This window comes from Pezoporus occidentalis, unplaced genomic scaffold (assembly GCF_034315485.1).
Source record: "Pezoporus occidentalis ecotype Australia unplaced genomic scaffold, CSIRO_AGI_Poc_V1 ctg383, whole genome shotgun sequence".
NCBI classification, from domain to species: Eukaryota; Metazoa; Chordata; class Aves; order Psittaciformes; family Psittacidae; genus Pezoporus; species Pezoporus occidentalis.
Window position 1 is genome coordinate 118,455 of NW_026915706.1, and position 20,495 is coordinate 138,949.

The 20,495-nt window shown below is 39.7% G+C and overlaps 1 protein-coding gene and 1 long non-coding RNA gene across 9 annotated transcripts in view; one reads left to right on the forward strand and one right to left on the reverse strand.

Annotated features, from left to right (window-relative positions):
- LOC134170597 (uncharacterized) overlaps window positions 1-14,858 on the forward strand; it is a 35,095-nt gene extending 20,237 nt beyond the window's left edge. Inside the window, exons 2-3 of one of the 2 annotated variants that reach the window (XR_009967320.1) lie at window positions 4,694-4,857; window positions 12,013-14,858. This is a non-coding gene — a long non-coding RNA (uncharacterized LOC134170597). Of the gene's footprint in view, window positions 1-4,693; window positions 4,858-8,932; window positions 10,805-12,012 lie in introns of those variants that run through there. The other variant, XR_009967321.1, reaches the window with a different exon arrangement.
- The window catches only part of LOC134170596 (potassium channel subfamily T member 2), a 131,172-nt gene extending 114,528 nt beyond the window's left edge, over window positions 1-16,644 (reverse strand). For all 7 annotated transcript variants that reach the window (XM_062632114.1, XM_062632113.1, XM_062632110.1 and 4 more), the window contains exon 1: window positions 16,483-16,644. In XM_062632114.1, the coding sequence (XP_062488098.1) occupies window positions 16,483-16,577 (95 nt within the window). In that variant the 5' untranslated portion in view covers window positions 16,578-16,644. The remainder of the gene's footprint in view (window positions 1-16,482) is intronic.
- Window positions 16,645-20,495: the final 3,851 nt, after the last annotated feature.

Here is a 20,495-nt window from a genome sequence, read left to right on the forward strand (position 1 = left end):
GATAGAACAGAGAGAATCCTAACAGAATAAGCCAGATAACTTCTTATACGCATAGTAAAGAGGCTGGTTGTACCTATAAATCAGAAGCAGAGCAAGTAAGACAAAATTTATCTTCATTGGCCTTGAACCCAGACAGTAAGAATACTAAAATAAGTAACAGCAATGAATATTTTGAAACTTGTACACATGTATTCAGTTGCAACACAAAGGAACAACAGACCTATATACTTCAAGTCTTATTGAAGTATATATTCAGGTCTTATTCAGTGGTGTGAATATATTGCTCATTTACGTAAATCTGTGTTCACAGGCATTTATAACTAGACTCTGACCCCTGTATACAGAGCTGGTACACAGCTTTGTGATCAAACAGGACAGACATATACTTGAGATACAGGATAAGCTACTTTGGCAAGGGGAAAAGAAAACAGCTGGAACAGGCTGTCAGAACACTGCGTATTCCTAGGCACATGTATTATGTGTTCAGATAATGTAGCTGCAGAATAAAATTTCTAATGATTACCTTTTATTTTTCTCTTATCTATATTGCTTTGGCAAAGTAATACACAGCTGAAGTGCAAGTTAAAAAACTTTCAGTTCGTTATTTGACACTGTAATCTTCAGCCTGAAGTAGTTTCCAAATTAAAATAAATGAAGTTAAAAGAAATGCTGGACATTCTTTGCTTCATAATATAACTAAAATTCTCAGGCTTCTGATATGCCATATTAGCCAGTTTACATTCTCTTAGACAAGGGGCCAGAGCGCTTGAAATGGGACCTGTTACTAAGGTTTGTAAGTGCAACAATAGCCTGCTACCATTTTCATATCTGCTTGTTTAGATTTGGATTTGTAGAACAGCTATATTTTCAAAAGTGTTCAACAAATAACAAATTCATGTATTATTTTCAATATTTTGACCGGTACACAAGACTTCTCTCTGAGCTTCTCAACCTTCTAGAATATTTTCAGATTGTCAGACACTGGTCACTAAAATGTCACCTGAAATATTCTATTTAGGACCTAACAGTACATGTTAGTGGCACGGAGCATTACGCCAGTGAACCCCTCTCTTTTATGTTATATATTTTAAATGGCATTTATATTAGTTGTATGTGTTTTTTACCTATTATGCCCATATTCATTCTAGCGATAAGGGGAACTGAAGCTAGCTTTGAGTTTTCCATGTATTCAAAAATCTACGCAGTTATATCTGGAGCCTTAATAAGTTACATCAGGTCAAGGTGAAATGACTAAAGCTGTCACTAATGACTAAGCAAAACACTGTGTTGCCTGATATGCTATCTCTTCAATGGAAAATAACCTCTCTACTCAGACTAAGACACAAATATTCCCATTGAAATAAACAGGTCTACTTGTAGTAGTAGGTGATAGTGCAAAACGATTAAAATCTCTGCAAGTTAATTACAAAGCAGCTGAAGGTTATGTATGTGTCGCATTTCTCCGTAGCTCTCAGAGCACGTTGTGGCTAACTTTCCTCATGCAGATTTCGTGTTATTACAGTATTTTGATGAATAGTTAATGATACACAGGGAATGAAACTCTGACCAAAACAGTATCATACAAGATTGACGTAGTATTTTACAGTCTTGCTGCACAGATTGGAATTTGTACATATCCACTTTAGGTAGCATGGCAAATCTGATGGATAAATTGTTGGTGTTTTGCTTCCACAATATATAGTCTCAACTCTAAATCTGTTGGAGGTGAAGGAGTGATTAGGAGAAGAGTGGCACATTGCAAATAAGGAATAGTATTGGTATGTTTTTCATTTGTGTATAATTTCTAGGGAACAATGCCTTTTACAGGTTATCTACATTAGGTTTTGTAATAGGGAATAAATGCTGAAATCTCTTTTTTGCTGTATGATCTAAAGTGAAAATTGATACATAACTTTTTGGAGTGTGAATCTTTATTTGATCTGTGAATCAGAAAAGTACTTGAAAAAGATTTTTCAGCCTTGAAGAGATTAGACTTCCAATTAAAATAAAGCCTTCTGCAACTTCTCACCTAGTCCTCATTCAATATAACAATTTAGCGTTACTTCAGTTTCTTTTGAGGGAAGGACTAAAATAGCTTTCAGAAACTTCAGTTTCTGAAAGTCATTATGGAAATTTACTGACTGAATTGTGTGGTCAACACATACATAGTCCTTCTCATCTAAAATAAATATTTAGCTAATTCTGAGCATTCTTTACTTTCATATAAACTCCATGTACGAGGAAAACAAAAAAACACACACACACCCCCCAATACACAGTGAAGTCTAGTTCTTATAGCCCTTTCCTGACTCTACTAATAGCCACCACAATGCCCAAAGGAGAAACACCATTAGTTAATAATAGTACTCTTAAAGACAATGATCCTAAGTTTACTATTTTTAGAATTTTTAGTAACTAAAAATATTACACTATTATCTTTTGGACTGTATTCCAAAAATATGTACTGTTGATTGTCACAAAATACACTGAAGCAAGGAATAACATTTACATCAGATGGTTTAAACTAAATTTTTCTTGTGCAAACATTTGTTTTTCCTTCTACTGATAGAAGTAATGCTAAATTAGGTAGGATCCAAGAATATGACATGCAAAGCAATAAATAAAATTAGTTTAAAGGTTTCATTCATTTCATGTACATTCATTCTGTACTCTGCTCGACTCCCTACTTATCTACAGCTTCACTAAGATTAGCAATATTTTTTTATTACAGGGTAAGAGATTGTAGGAACTGTACCTGATCTGAAGGGAAAAATTGTAGTAAAAAGTCAAATTAGATTCGTCAGGAACTTCCCACAGATACTTTAACAAGCCTAGAAAGAACCTATCCGAGATTCCATATGGAGCTGAATTGTTAAAAATTTAAAAAGGAAAGTGATACTGCACATGCTTCTTACACATGCCCAGGACTAGGGTAATTTTATAAAAAGGAGTCTCTTTTTTTTTTTTTTTAAAGTTTCATACTCAATCAGTGTAGACTTGCAATCCAGAAACAATTATACAATACTCCAAAAGCAGCCATTAGAATGCTAACAACTCTGGGAAGTAAATACAGAGCTGAATCTCAGATTATGACAATTTCCTGGAATTTATGGGAACTGTATATGCTTTCAGTCTCCCATGATCACATGTTTAACAGGCAGGCAAAGGCAAATATTTAACAGATAATCACAAGGAGGAGGAGTATTCAGGCAAAGACTCAGAAAAAGGTGTAAAACTGAAGTCCAGTATCAATGGTAGGTGTCTCCCCTCATGTTTCCCACAAAGGAAGGAAAGGTTGTCAGGAGACTCCATTTACCAAATCAAAAAGAGGAATGTTGATGGCATTTCCTGCTGATTACACTTTCTAAAAGAACTGATACATATCTGTCTTCATTCTTTAGTATTTGAAAGTGCTTTGGCTTCAATGTTGTCATACAGGCGGAGAATAAAATACACAGGGTTTCTGAAGTAATGCTTTCAACTTCACATATGTATACACTGTAATATATCTAACAGTAGTCTTGAATTGCTTTCTTTCAAATGCAGCTTGCTACACAGTACAACCATAGTATATGATTATTGGTTTACATTTTAAGAAATTACAACATTTTAATACAAACTGTAAATATACCCCTTGTCCTGTCACTACAGTCCCTAATGAAGAGTCCCTCCCCAGCATCCCTATAGGCCCCCTTCAGATACTGGAAGGCTGCTATGAGGTCTCCAGGCAGCCTTCTCTTCTCCAGGGTGAACAACCCCAACTTTCTCAGCCTATCTTCATACGGGAGGTGCTCCAGTGTCCTGATCATCCTCGTGGCCCTCCTCTGGACTTGTTCTAACAGTTCCATGTCCTTTTTATGTCATCTTGAACTCTTGTATAGATCTTAACACTGATCAGGTTTAGACAGAATATATGGATAGACTGAGGAGAGGTCTGTGTTTATGAGCTGGACTGGACTGGCTGTATTGCTATTAGGATGTCTGACAATCAACCATCAAATGTCTAGGGTAATACAAGAGTACTACTACACAGTAGTACTTCCTTCTCTCCATATCACCATTTCTATCACTGATCATTTCTATTCACTGTAATGTGACGCTGCCATCTTAGAAAAGACAGGAATTTCTAAATGCCCAGTTCACCTTAGCCTGAAGTCAAGTAGCAGCAGGTTGCTAGACAACTCTACATCCCCAGTCACCTCTGCCTTAGAAGACAACTTTCACCTGATAATTTTGATAACGGTGATCTTCTAACAAACAGCTATTTTTTGGTCTTAAATTAAGAGCAAAACCTAAGGTCCTCCAGAACAGTCTCTTACTAGCCAATGGTGTATGTCAGAAGGCTGCCTGTTCCATGAAAGTTCCCTCTTCCCATACAGATACTTCCTTTATACCGCAAAACATTTCCAGTAGCTAGCCTTGTTCTTCCCACCACATGCAATACTCTGCCAACATCACATTAAAATCCCAACATTTTGCTGACCAGTTGAGCTAGTCAGAAACAGTAACTGCCACAATTAATTGTATTAAATGGATTCATAATGTCAGCACAAATTTAACTTAGTTTGTAGGTTTCTTCATGGACTCAGACTAATCTGTGAACTGACAAATAAGAGGAAAAATGGGAAGCAAAACCTAATCAAGCCTTTAAAATTAATTCAGTGCATTTTGGATATTGTTTGTATCATTTTAGCTAAATTGTAATTTTCCTGCAATCTGTGGTCAGTCTCAGTATAAAAATAAATCATCATGTGGGTCACTTTGATTACAGTTTTTAATTTAATTCCGCAGTGTCAGTGAGATACATGATGTCTGGAACTACTCTTGTGAGACAACCTTCACTTTTATAATACTCAGGTGAGTGAAAAATCTACTTACATTTTTGTAGTCTTTATAAAACCTGGTTGACAAATCACATCTGCATATGACAGAATATTTTGTTCCACTTTTTGTGTTTGTATTATCTTTTTTGAATGACCACTGAGAGATCAAGAAGTAATTAAAAACTGGACAATAGCTATATAAATGCCTTTTTAAAAGTGATTTGTTTAACCAGTTAAACCCATTTTAACACATGATCAAACAATAGATTATTGTACACAGTGAAAAAAGTACCTTGCTCACTTTCCAAAAGGGTACATTCAGCTACATACAGAGCTTAGCTTTTAGACCATCTGTGTTATAGCTGAGTGTGCTTGATGGCAAGAATTACAGGGCGATAGTGGTAAGTGAACAGTGCCCTCAGCTTCTTTCTAATTTGATGTGAAGATAGGAAACTAAAATACCTCCCAGAGTCAAGGAATACTGTGTATTAACAAGTGCTGTCACATAAGGAATAAATATAACCATATTTTTCAGTTTGCAAGTCACCTTCTTGGTTTTTCCCATCTGTATTTGTTTCAGATTTGGTTTGGTAATACTGCTTTTATCTGTGTTGCAGTTTTCTCTAGTCACAAGGGGAAGAGAAAACGAAGTGAGAAAAAAGCATAAAATCTCTAGAACATTTTTGGCTATTTAGAACAATAAAAGAGTGAGGCTATTTTATAGTGTTTACTCATTAAATATTTTAACAATCACTATACTTTGAAGGAGCTCTAACTTAAAGCTACTTGAAGTAAGCTAAGTGCTATTAACTTTAACATCATAAACAGCTAAAGGGCAAATTCTTTTCTTTGCAAAAAGACAAAGTGGTTTGACTCAGGGTACAGAGTCTAGGAGGCAAGGACAGTCTTTTCCTGGCAGAGCTAATCCACAGTGAAGACTGTTGCTCAAATCATGTAATTGCCCCTGCTAGGCATATGATCACTGTGCTAGCTGTTAGATATGTAGTTATTAATGGCTAAAACTAGCAGGAGACTTGTAAGACACAGAGAAGCAGGCACAGTTCTCTTCTTTTTGCTAACTCGGTAGCTAACTTGCACTGATCTTAACCTAATGCCTTCTTTCCCCATCTACCATAGTTTGATACTCTCAAGTCAAGCACAATGTCAGACTTAGCAACCTGCTTTCCACCACACAGCTACAGCCCTTCCGAACAGATATCCCTGTAAGTGGAGGCAGGATTTGTTCCTCAAGAGATACTTCTGAGTAAATGATAATATCACTGTTTTTATCTGTGAGTATAAACACTGGGTTTTGCTTCTTAATGACTGTTTCTGTTTTACTGCTACTTCCCACCAGGAACTTGACAGCTAACATAATTAGCAGATGATTGCACTGGGGAGGCTGAAATCTTTAACAGCTGTTTTAAGGCATTTTGTATCAAATCTATGCTGCAGAACCTTTGGATTGGCGTTCTCTCCAGTGACACAGAGGTTGTGGGACGATGGTGTGTAGGCCTCCAGGAAGGACCTGAGTTGCTCATTTTCTTGAAAAAATATAGGAATCCACTTTCAAAGCATTTAGTGGCTTAGTACAAGTACTTGAGCATACTGTATGTATCAGAATTCAATACAAAAGATCACCTTTAACTGAAGTCTAAAAACTGAATGTGCAGCACCGAAATGGTTCGCAAATTCATTTTACAATAAAGGTGTTTTGAAGCTTCAGATTTTTCTGGTGCTCCAAATGATCTACTTCTTTGTTACCAGATAAAAGAGCCAATATGAATCAAAGTTACCATTTCTGACAGTAATGCATAGTGCAAGTTTACTGTTATAAAATAAATAATCATAGTCATTGGCTGTGATAGAATAATAACCATAAAATTAAGACAGAAACCATTTGGGAAAGCACTGCTTCAGTTCCCCATGGAGTATTATGGTGTCTGCCAGATGTAAAGTAGTATGAATCAAGTTCTAGATGGAAAAATAAGAGCCTTAGAGTAATAAGTGTATAATTAAGTACTGATTGAAGCATCAAGCACATTTACAAACTCTGCATCATGTTGTCCCAGAGGAGGAAAGCTACTTGATCTGTGGGAGTATTTACGCTAAGACACTTAAACCTTTTCTGCACAAGAAAACTTGCTGGGGCCATACGACCACCATCTTCCTCAGACAGATACAACTGTAACAGCACTGAAGTGTTCCTCTTCTCTTTTCCTGTCCTTCTCTGTGTTCCAGTGTGTCCCAGTTTAAGTGGAACATAAGAAACATTCCACTGTTGTTGCAAGAATGATGCTAGAACAGAAATTAGCATGAGGCTGACAGAATTGCCTTCTACAGAGTATTACTTCCACACAAATTGATTCCTTCTTTTAACTGTATCAGGGACTCAATCCTAAAATAAATTCAGAAGGAAGGTGTGTATGAACATATATGAGACTGTACCCCTAAACTCATCAGCCACTAAAGCGCAAACTCAGACCTCTTGGTGTGGCCAGTGCAGTGGTTTTACAAATGTTAATGTTTTTCTTTAATCCTTTCTTAATTTAGTTGGGTTTGCACAATGAGAAAGGGCTTGGCCTGTACTTGCAACAATTTTTATCAGGGTTTAGAGCAACTCAAACTTTCCAACTACTGTGCAAAGTCTCACTGCAAATATGAAAACGCCGTCTTTGTTACTGTTAGGCTGTTAAAATCTTGAGCAGTTTCAATCAAAATCAAGCTTTCAAAACAGAATTTAGGCTTCTAAATAATTTTATTTGGAAAAATCATGTACAAGGATAAATCAAGATAAATTTGTCAGTATTTGCTTAAGTCCTTTTATTTTGTAGCCTCTGTTCAATGGAAGAACTCAGAAAAGTTAACATATTTTCTGAAAGGCGGACAAATTGACTTAAGTATTTCTTGAAAGAAAGAGAAGTAGTATTTTGAAGAAGCCATAATCAAATTTTGAGAAAATCATCATAAAATTTTTGTTCAAGTTGAATCTAGACTCAGATATTTTAAATCAGTTGATTCAGAAATGTGTAGGCTTTTTATCTCCTTTTAGTTTAACAATCTCAGGTGATTTCCAAAGGGAAAGGCAAAGGGAGGACTTTCCTTGCTAATTCACACTGTGATAAATGACTGTTAAAGTGCCTTCTAAGATTTACAGTAGGGAGCTGTTCCTTGAAAGTCACTAGTCAACATGACAGTCAGCAGTATACAATTGTCCAAGTGATGTGTGGAGGTGTTCTGTATTATCTGAATCTTTCTCCTTTTCAGATAGGTGGTAATATTCACTTATGCAGTAAGCACATCAAAAAGGAAAGCCAATTTTAATTTAATCTTTTAAGTATCCAATGTAAGAACAATTCTTGCACAAAGGTCAAATTTAGGTCTATAGCTTTATTATGAAATTATATACTATAACAATTTTCATCTCAATACAGGAGCAGGATTTGAAATTTACTTCCAGTACCAGTTAATGGGTCTTGTTACATATATACTGAAAAGGAAAACCAATACAGAACTAGAAAAATGTAAATTTTTGTTTACAAAAATTATTTGTAATTTAATGCAACAGCATACAGAGAAGATATGACATACACAGCTTTCAAGGTGGGGGCTGAAAAATATATTGGGTTTCTGTTTATTTTTTGTTCTTTCCATTCTGTTTGTTGTATGTGTTTTGAAGTGTCACAGTAATAGTGATACTTCCTAGAACATATTAGCTCTGTATACAAAGTTTCAACAAGCAATAGAATGAAATAGTAGTATAAAACAGATATTTTGATTGTCAAATGACTTATTCATATGACACTGTATTAATTCATCAATTCAATGCTGTAATGTGTACTTGCTGGTATCTTGATTAATTTTGCTAGAAATATTCAGAATTGATAAAATTTACCTTGGTATGTAAGGTCCAAAGAAAGTTGAACATACTGCTTAATCTTACCTAAACCCAAAGGGGCTTAAAGTGAAAAGGTACAGAAAACAAAAAAATACTATATACATTTTTATGAAGTCAATAAAATAAATCTCACTCTGCATATCTTAAAAAACATCCATATGTTTCTCTCTCTTTTTCTTTCTCTAAAATATGGGAAGAAAGGTTTTTTTTTGTTGTTGGTTTTTGGGGGGTTTTGTTTTGTTGGAGTTTTCTCTTTTTAAGGACTCTGGGACAAAACACGCTTATTGCCTACGTATAAGGGCTATACTCCTTACTTCAGAATGGAAGGTACCATGTATAAGCTAGCCTATACTTTACAAATGGATGTCTCTGCAACACAGTCCACCATATATGCATAATTTGAATGTGTGACTGTGCAGAAAACATGGGAGACTAGAAAGAGAGGAACAAATAGGAGAAGCAGCAAGTAGTGTTAAAGTATAGAGGTTACCTTCATGACAAAATGATCCTCTGGGTACATGCTTAAGTTAACTTGCTCAGGAACATTCCCAGGCAGTGACACTAAATGGCACAAAATAGTCTATGTAAGTTTCAGAAGATGGTTTCAGCTTCCCTAATTGGGTGCCTACCTCCAATTTGTCTGCTCTGAGTGTTTCTTTGGATGTTCAAACTGCCAAATCATTTGTGGCACTTGTGCTGGTTTTGGCTGGGATAGTTAATTTTCTCCATAGTAGCTGGTAAAGGGATATGGTTTGGATTTGTACTGAAAACACCATTGATAATACAGAGACATTTTCATTACCTCAGAGCAGTGCTTACACAGAGTCAAGGCCTTTTCTACTTCTCACATCACACCAACAGCAAGTAGGCTGCGGGTGCACAAGAAGCCGGGAGGGGACACAGATGGGACAGCAGACCAAATGGATATTCCATTCCATATGGCATCACGCTCAGCATATAAAGCTGGGAAATGAGGAGGAGGAGGAGGAGGGGTACATACAGAGTTACGATGTTTGTCTTCCAGAATAACCATGAGACCTGAGTAATCAAAGAGCCCTGCCTTCCTGGAGATGGCTGAACATCTGCCTGGCTATAGGAAGTGGTGAATGAATGTCTTGTTTTGTTTTGCTTGCATGCATGGCTTTTGCTTTACCTATTAAACTGTCTTTCTTTATCTCAACCAGCAAATTTTCTCACTCTTCGATTCTCTTCCTCATCCCACCAAGGGGCTGTGTGGTCCTTAGTTGCCAATTGAGGTTAAACCACAAAAGTCCTTTTTGTTGAAGTGTTCAAGATAATGAGTGGAATGTGCTAGATCAAATTTATAGGTTCTATTGCTGTTCAGCTATTAACAGACAGCTTCCGTACTTACCATGGTGCTTGCTTCCCTTACTGTGTATCACAGTCTATGCTCATTAGTGGCTCCTTTTTGCTTCTGCTGCTGGCTGTACTGCTTATCATCTTACTCTGCTGTGCCTGGGAACAGTTTGATAACAGCAATGGCCATGCGACTAGGCTGGCAGATGGCCAGGGCATCGCTGCTGTTTCTGTGCAGCACTCCAGTGTGAACTCCAGTCAAAGGGACTGTGACCTGTGGAGGAGTCCACAAAAGAGCAGGACACCTCAAAGCATCTGTGCTCTGGATAAGTCCACACCAGAGCAGGTACATCTCAAAGTGTCTGTGGCCATGGTCATGTCTGTGCCACCTGTACCTTCTCCACAATGAAGACGGCACACCTTGAATCATCTGTGGCTGCAGGTAAGTCCATGCTGCAGCAGGTACAATCTGAAGCATTAGTGGATGCATATGAGATCATGCCTCATGAGAGCACCTCAAAGCGTGTGGCCATGGTTAAGACCAGGACAGAGCAAGTACAGCTCTGGAGGAACTGCAAGCATGAGTATGGCCATGCTGAAGCAGGTATATCTCTGAAGGCATTGTGGCCCATGCATAAGGCCACGCTGTAACGTGCACCTCAAAGCAACTGTGGCTGTGGCGGCAGGTAAAGCCCTGGAGAGACTGTGGCTCATGGATAAAATTCCACTTGGAGCAGATAGACCCCTAAAGGACTGCAGTGTGTGGGTAAGTCCAACCTAGAACAAGCACAAGGGGAGGTGTTTATTAGAATGTTAAACCCAGTCCAAAGGGCCCATGGTGGAGACTGTAACGGCAGTACCTTCACATTGTACTAACCCAAGATTTGAATTGCATGTTATGGGAATTACTATAGCAGGAACCATGTGAACTAATGGAGAACAAACCTTACAAGCAGCAGTACAAGTACAGCAGTGACCTGATCTGAACTGGCTTTGGTGCCCAGTAACTCCATGCAACACATAACCTCTCCTGTTCTGAGTGACTGCCGTAACATACAGAGCCCAAAGTCATGGACTAAATGAAGTCAAAATATGTGGACATACGTGCACATTTTAAAGACATTTTATAGGCTGGGAGGGGTCACAGATGGGACAACTAACCACAACTGACCAAAGGCATATTCCATATCATATATGGACACATATATGTACACTTTATAGGCACACTCAGCATATAAAGCTGGGCGGAGATGGAAGGAGGGGATGTTTGGAGTTATGTTGTTTGTCTTCCAGAGTAACCATTATGTGTGGTGGACCCCTGCTTTCCTGGAGATGGCTGAACACCTGCCTGCTTATGGGAAGTACTGAATGAATTACTACTTTTTCTTTGCTTGCGTGAATGGCTTTTACTTTACCTACTAAACTGTCTTTATCGCAACCCACGAGTTTTCTCACTTTTCCCTTACGATTCTCTCCCCCGTTCCACTGAAGGGGGAGTAAGCGAGCAGCTGTGTTTGTTAGGGTTAAACCACAACAGCACTGCGCTGTTCAACATAGTTTTGGCTAGCCAGCTATGGCCAAAGAACGCAAACGAAAATTTGAAGAGCTCACTAGTGTAAGAGGTCATGCTTCAGTGGTGGAAAACTTTCCTGGCTTGTTTGAATTTCCTAAAACAAATACAGCTCTTGTATCTTCGTAAGCTTCTAAAGAATGAACTAGATGTCCTTATATAAATGGTTTAAGGAATGTGAGGTAAAGTGTGATCTGCAACATACTCACTGAATTTATATGACTGACCTTACTAAAAAAGCAGTGCTACCAACAGCACGTAAATGCTTTTCTATTTTTAACGGATTTTTTTCTTTACACCTCCAGTGTCTTGTGGTTTAGTTATTTTGAAGTACATGGTAACTATATATATATACACAGGAAAGTATTTTTTGTGAATAACCTCTTCATTGTAACTTTCCAAAGCTTACATGGGAAATATCCTCTTTTCACCCCTCCTCCGAAGCAAATTTACAAGGTTTAAACATATCAGGTCTTCACAAAGTAGGATATTTTCTACTTTTATTTCTTATGCTCTTCAACACAGCTAATAAGACTATGGATTGAGGATCAGTAGATTTATGAAATGTTTTATTAGATAATTTACTTTTACAATAATGATTACCATTGTATATTACTATTACAATAACTGATACAATACAGTGAACCTCACTGTATTAACATGTAACTTGTTGTGTTAACCAAGTTCTCCCTATATTTCTGCTCCCTTCCTCAGTACTGAAAGACAAATTGCATTATAATGGTCAAGAAACATCTCAGACTATCCAGCAAATCAAAACAGATTATTTCAATTTCAGATACTTTCAATAATGAAAGTAAAATGTGAGAGTCGCAAAAGGATATTAGTGATATTTACAGATTTAGTGAAAAAGAAGATGACTCAATCTTCTCTTAACCCTTAGCCCAGTGACTGGAATATTTACACACCAGAAGAAACCTTTTACATTACGTTGCCTTCCAAAGAATTCACCCACTTGACATGCATACGCTCTAGCTTGTGGGCTGATCTTTTACATGTTGTCCTAAGGAAGCTTTTCAAATATATATTCAGTATAAAATGTGTGTACTGGAAGCATCAAGCTTCACCTCCATAGTTTTCAAGGGGGCCATGTCCTTTGAAAATCTAGCCCTTCAAAATAAAAAACTGGTTTTTACATCCATTTTTTTTTCAGGAAAAAAGCACTCAGCAAATTCAAGACAGATAATTATTAAAAATAGTGTATTTACCGAACAAATGCATTTGCCAAAGATTCACCATGTTCTTCTGCCCACAGCAACTTCCTTTATGAAAAATAATATGCAATCCAATTTGGTGGTTTGTGGAATATGACAGCCCAGAACCCACCTCTTACTGAAGCCAACTGCAAGGGTGGTTAGGAATCTAAGCTATGCAAGTAGAATTATTTTTCTGGGAGAGAAATGCAAAAGCAGCGAGATGGATGTTACTGTCCTGAAGAAGTACAGGTAAAAAATGGACTGTGAGTTAGACATACAAAAAACCCCAAAAGAAGCCCAAGTGATGCTCCACCACAGAAGTCCTTGAGAAAATAAAAAAAAACATTAGGAACCATTTCCAAACAATTTATATCTAAGAACAAAAGTTCTGAATCCTAGTCCTCTTACATTCAGGCAAGCATTTTAGCATGTCTACATTTTATAAATGGACAGGATCATTTAAAAAAAATAGCTGATCAAACTCTTCTTCTAAAGAAACATAACCAGTCAGGTTTCAAAACTGGGTACAATGCTTATGTCAGAAATAAGGAAAAGGAAAAAAAGAAGAGACGTCTGTATCCTTTCAATCATATCAATCATATTTGTTATTAAATACTATCACATTACGTACTGGCAAACTATGCTATTAAAACTGTGATTTAGTGACAAAGAATCATGAGTAGTTTGTAGAAGAAGAGAGGAATAATTCCATCTCCTCTCCACTTTGAAGAATCGACAATTATCTGAAACACAGAGATGGAACATATGCCTCCCAGACAGAAAAAAGTGAGCATCTTTCCAGAAAGGGCAGAATGGAAGGAGAAAAGAGAGACTTCAAGGATGAACAGACTGGGAAGATCAAAAAGGGAATAGGACTAAGATAGGAGATAAAGCATTCAGCTGGTAACAGACCTGAAATTCACAGATCACAGAGATGGAAAACCCCTTATACAGATCAGACTTCCAGAGTTGAAAGCAAATAGAACTACGTAGTTGCTGGAAATAATTTTCTTAGAATCATAGAATGGTAGGGTTGGAAAGGACTTTAAGATCACCTAGCTCCAACCCCCTGCCATGGGCAGGGACGCCTCATGCTAGATCATATTGCTGAAGGCTCTGTCTGGCTGTTTCCAGTTCACCATATCTCAGCCAGGGCCAATAACTTCCTAAAATGAACTGCCTTGATCACTTGCCATTTTGTAGCCATTCTATAAGGCTACTTAACTGTATTTTAGTGTTCAGATATTCCATTCATAGTTAATGCCCATTCAGCTGAAGGGGTTACAAGCAACACCTTTGGCAACATTTACATTGCAAACTAATTAGAATAGAGTACAAAAGATACGCTTCACCAAAACCAAACTTGAACCACTTATGAAAGGAGACAAAGAAAAGACAAAAAAGTAAACAACTAAAAATAGGGTATACTTGTGTCATACTAATCATTAATAACTAATAAGCAACTGACCTCAGGGTCCCCGCAGGTCTGCAGTCTTTCCCATTAAGTATTTCCTGAATGTATGTCTAATACTCTAAATATTCCATTTGACAGTATTTCTATGCAGAATACGTATCCTTTTTCTATAATAGAGAGTAGCAAAATACCAGCAACAAGAGATTGGATTAGTATTTCAGTAATAAAAGTGATACCCTCTAGTAATGAACAACGAGAATCTGGACAGAACCTTATTGTAAGGCGGACAAAAAAAGACAATACTCAAGATTTTTAAAAATGGACTTTGTTCAGTTACTGGAAAGCTCGTATCAAACAAGACTGCTATGGCAACTTGCAGAGCTGGAGGAGAGAGTGCTGCTGTCACAACCTAATGTAAAGCACAATCCTAGTGGCATTGTGGGGATAGTACCCCACAGCCTTCCTGCTACAGTGCAGCTGTGCAGCTGCAGCATGGGACAATACCTGAAGATCTTGAAAGCCATTTCCAGTCCTAGGTTAATACTTTATATTTCAGATGTGCCAGAGATCTTGCAATGCTTGTATGAATATTAAATAATTAAAAGTAACTATTCATTTTCTAGCAGTCCTTTGCTACAATTTTCATCAACAACTGCTCTATAATACTGTTATGCTAGAATTCTGCTATAGGGTGGGGTTTTTTTAAAGATTATTTATTTTCACTTTGTTAAGTGCACACAGACATGAAACAGACAATTGCACAGCTAAATGGATGTTATGGTTTATGCAGTTGCTTGTAGACTATTTCCTATTTGAGACCAGATAACACTTTTTCCATAGAAGGTAACTCCATAAAGTTCAAGTCACACAACTGGTATCAGGGAAGCACTTGACAGACGTTTAAACTAGAGCTGGAAAAAGCATTAAGTCACAGAGTGGTCCAAAGAGATATACAGAGAATATTTTGTTTATTTTAACCATTAAAACTCTAGCTAGATGAAGCTGATAAAATAAGAAAGGTTGCACGTTTTTTAACCTATTGCAGGAGAAATGAGATTCTAAGATCTTAAGTCTCCATTATGTCGTTACAGTGCTGTCATTTCCAACCAACAGCATTCATTTTTTGTGACTGTCTTGGCATTCACCATGTCATAACTGTGTGAATAAACATTTAATTGCTTCAATGTATAGCATATTACCCTAAAAAAAAGGTAATAATTAGTTACATATCTGCATGATCTTGTGATTGCACCATCACCGAGAATCCGTCTTTCTTTAGGAAAGTAGCTAAAATCTAAACTATGTAGTCCAGCTTTAAAAACAAAGTTTCTGACTGCTGAGCTGAAGACTCGTTCTGACAATGTAAAGACACTGAATTAAAATCAATCCAATACACCCTCATACAGTACCAGACAATTTTGCTTATCTGTCATTTGACCATAATAAATTACTGCTACACAGTGGATCTCACACATAATTTTGCAAGATAGGATCGTGCAATAATCTACAGACACATCAAACTGAATGGTTAGAGTGGCGTGATGATGTCTGTGCTCATGAATACTATTCATTTAGCTTTTCTGAATTAAACATGCATTCCTGGTTCGTTTGTTTATTTTGATATAAGGTTTTGTTTGGGCTTTCTTTCCTCTTTTAGAAACATTACTTGACTTGAGACAAATACCTTTTCCTATCTGTTTGTAATTAAAGATGCTGACAGTCCTTGAAATAATTCATAAAGGAATAAACTAATGGTAGTTACATCACAGGCTAGGGTCCTCACATGAAAAGAAACTGCATGTAAAGGAGAACGCACACTGGGTCAGGAAAACACCCAGAGCCCCCGGCAGCTGGCTTTCCGACGAGCGGCAAAAGCGTATTTTGCGTGGGGCTTCCCCTCAGTGCATGTTAGCATCGGGAAACAGTACCGCACCTGTCCTACTGTTCCTCCTACCGCTGTCGCAGGGTATAGAGAAAGGTGCTTCTGCAGAGGCGGCGGTGCCCCGAAGGCAACGGGATGCCCAGCGCCTCGGTGGGCGGCGGCGGGGCGGGGCAGCGCAGCCCCCCCGCCGGCCCTCGCATCCCTTTGCCGGGAAAGTTTTCCACCGGGGCTGGCCTCCGCCGGGCGGTGCGTGCCGTCCCAGGGCGCTGACCCACCGGCAGCAGGGCCGCGCTCCGCCGAGCCACCCCTCTCAGACGGGCACCCCCCGGGCTTACCCCCGCGGCCGGACGGCGCACACACTCACCTATCGTCGCTCTGCCAGCCCTGGTCGCCCAGCAGCAAGTCCCGAAAGCGGTACCGGGGCGGGAGCGGGGGCACCTCGCTGTCCAGGTCCACCATCCTGCCCGGAGGAGGGGCGCTCAGCCCCACCGCCTCCCGCCGGAGCGCGGCGGGATGAAGGGGAAGCCGGGGGGAGCTGCCGGCGTCTGAGGGCACTTGCGGGGCCAGCTCGCGCTTAACGGTCCCCCCGCGTTCAAAGTTACGCGTGGCGGGGGGGGGGGGGCCGGGAGGTGAGCCCCGCGCGACCCGCCTCGAGGGAAAGCAGGTGCCGGCGGGCGGCGGCGGCCTCGGCGGCGCGCGCGCGCGCTCCCGCCCACCGCCCCGAGCGCGCGCGCACCGCCCGCCGCGGTTGACAACAAAAGAGCTGTCCGCAGCCATGCAAATGTTGTTTGGCGCCGCCGCGGGCGGGGGAGCCAATGGGGTGGGCGGGCATTTGCATACTCCAGTGACGGCGCGGGAACCTCTGCCTGCTGGCCAATGGAAGCCCCTCACGAGCGCAGCAGCGTAGGGGGGCTCCTTGCTGGTCGGGGCGGGTGTGAGGCTGGGGGCGGCCGCGGGTACGTGCCGGGAGCAGCCGGAGGACACCGCGGCTCCTGCCCAGCCTCGCCAGCTGAGTGCGGGTCCCGTCGAGGCGGCTTTGCCGGGTGTCGGCAGACCGCGGGTTCCCCGGCTCACCGCGGCAGGGCAGGCGCTCTGCAGGCTCCAGCCTTTCTTCTGTGGGCGCTCATGGGGTTCCCCCACAAGCTACCTCCCGCAGGCAGCAGCCTCCTCTTGTGTCGCCCCCGACGTCCTCAGAAGTACTCTTATGTAGGCTCCAGCGTTTGACAAGCGAGGTGTTTTACCTCGAGAGGGGCTATAGGTGGCCTCTGTGCAACACACATTGTCCTGATGGTAGGTCATCAGTCAGGCGTACCTCGTTAGTGGCATATGCCTGACCCTGTTTTGTGCCAGCTCTTCAGAAGTCACAAGTACAAACGTGGTAAGTCATTGGTCAGTTTCCACTTTCCAGTACCTAGGGGTTTGTTGCACATATCGGAAGTGGTGACACGTGTCCTGTAAACATGCAGGGGACTTGACTTTTTACAGTGCTTGAAATGTGTAGGCAATGCCGCAAAGTAGGAGGCGCTCTAGGAAGTATTTGAGTTTCTTGTGTGACTGATGAAGGGCGTATTACTGATTGATGGTTTGCTGGAATCCACTGTCGCCAACTTGAAATAGTGAATAACGTGGTTTGGATTTGCTCTTAAAGGCCCACTGTAACATACACTAACTGTCACACTTAGCATCTAATGCCCCAGTTCTGGTAAACCTAAATATTAGTACATTTTGGCAGCCTTTCATTTGCCTCCCTAGATGAGGTCTTCATCTTAAACCATTCAGTTGTAGCATTCCTTTCCTAAATTAAGTCAGGCACCGGCTTAACACTGGTACAGTTCGTTTAGAATCAAATTTAGATTCTGGTGGACCAGGGGCTAAGTGATAAATAAGCAGTTATTTCCTAAATGTGGTTTAAATACCACATATGTAATTAGGTGCATGCATTCATACTGTATATTGAAGAGTGAACTTTCTGGTTTACATTTAGTTGGATTTCTGTGTAGAAAGTAAGCTGGTTATAAGCTGATATGGCACATACAGTAGCAGCTTGAGTGTATCATATAATAATGTGCCCTGCTGAGAATCCAGCTCTGAGCTTCATGCTATGATGGAAAGACTTCTCAAAATAACCAACAGGTAGTCCAATTCAGGACACGGATTATCTCTGCTGTTGTTACAGACAGTGCATCTTTCCTTGCTTCTTTAGCACAGAGTTCTTAAGCATAGGTTCTCATTGCTGTTTCTTAAGCAAGTTGCAGTATTGTATCCCAGGTCCTGTGAAGTGCTGGGATCACTGGGGTATGATGCTTACTCTTTTTCACAGCTTGGTGCATTCAGCATTTACAATGCGCTTCTCAGAAAGGCTTGTTAGATGAAGGAAAACAGATGCACATATGTAGCAAGAGTTCAAAGGTAGCTCACTCTTTGCTTTGGCTGATATGGGAAATAGATAAAATAGTGCATTACCCTACTGTCACATTCTTGCCAGTTTTGCCATGCTGTGTTCTGAGGTCAGAGATCTCTAAAAGCCTAATTAAAAAAAGAAAGGAAAAATAAAAATCCAGGATTTTTCTTCTTTAGAATATTTATGTTCAGCCGTATTATGTTTTTTTGCTCTCAGCTGCTTCTTCTGCTGAACAGGCCATTTCTTCTAAGAAAACATTGTTTCCTCTCTCTACCTGGGTATCTTTTCATCTTGCCAAACTTGAGGGGGGATGGAGCCTGTATATTATAATGGTTTGTTATAAAAGTAAAGTGGTTAGGCTAACCATAGTCCTTTTCTGAAGCCTATGAACCGTAGGTCAGTTGGGAAATTAATGGTGTTTCTGTTGTACCTTCTAACAACAGCCTCATTAACTTTTCCGTATTCACTGAGCAATTTAACATTTGTTTTCGTACTTGAGCTTTTTCTACCATGGAAATGCATTTCAGAATGGTAATAGTTGACATGCAAACTAGCAACCTGGTGAATAGTTGAGCAGAGCTAATGAAAAGCAAACTTGTAACTGAGACTGTAGTAATGCAATTTGTACAAAGGCTTAATTTTACACTCCTAAGTAATACAAACTCTTTGCAGTATAAAACTATCTGTGTTTTTACATGTCTGACAGTGTGAGGCCTGGTCTAGTATATAAAATTGGATAGAAATGGGATTTTAGTCAGCTAAATCAGATATTTTTATTAGCAACTCAAAACTGCTGGGAGATGTATGTCTTCAAAGCTGGGGAGACACTGAAATCCACCTGGAGACAGATGCTTTTATATATCAACTATTGGGTCACTTTGTTTAAGCTAGGCATTCCTTCTGCCATTGTCTGTTAAAGAAAAGGTGTTAGCCATGCTTGTTTTTTTTAAGGAACGAATGTAGGTTTGTGCTCTTGGAATGATTCTGGACCTGGGAAGTGTCAAAAGCATCTGTAGTCCTGATTTGACTTGGGGGCTGAAAATGGACTTTAATGAATCTCTTAAAAAAAAGAAAAGAAACAAACCCAAAACAAACTGGCTAGATATAGGTGGGTAACTCTTTTCGAGTACTTAACTCTGAAGTTTGGAAGGGGGTGGGACACAACTAGGAACTGTGTTACTGAGTTTGCTGCTAATTACTGGATATAAAGCTTGGATCATATTGAGTTACAGAAAGAAAAAGAAGATATTTAGGTTTCCTTTTTAGATTACTTGGCTTTGGTGATGTATAGGTAAAACAGACCGGCACAATGCGGATGGATTCTGGACTTTCTGCATAGTTGCAGTGTGTATGGTGGTGTACATAGATTATTAATGCTGTTCTTAATTCAAGACTTTACAACCAGCTGAGGGGGTGGCTGGTCTCTTCTCCCAAGTAACAAGTGATAGGACAAAGAGGCAATGGCCTCAAGGTGTGCCAGGGGAACTTTAGATTGGATATTAGGAAAAGTTTCTTCACCAAATGGGTTTCAGGCATTGGAACAGGCTGCCCAGGGCAGTGCTGGAGTCCCCATTCCTGAAGTGTTCAAGAACTGTACAGATGAGGCCCTTAGTAACATGATTTAATGGTGGACTTGGCAGTCCTGGGGGACCTGATGATCTTAACAATCTTTTCCAACCTAGCTAATTCTATGGTCATAGGTTCTGCCCGTCTATCTAAATCTGAATTATGCATTCTAATGTAATAAAGTAAATCAGATTATTGTGTTAGTTTTTTATACTTTCCCCAAAAAGGTTGTCTTTATTATTAAAAAGTTTAATTATCAACATTCACTGGGACATTCTTTAGTGTTAGCATTTGCCAGCCGAGTAGGATATTGAGGGACTCCGTATTCACAGTTAATAAAATGATTTGGGCTTTAGAACAGTAAACTGTACTTAAACAATATTTGATTCACATTAGCTTCAGTTTCACTT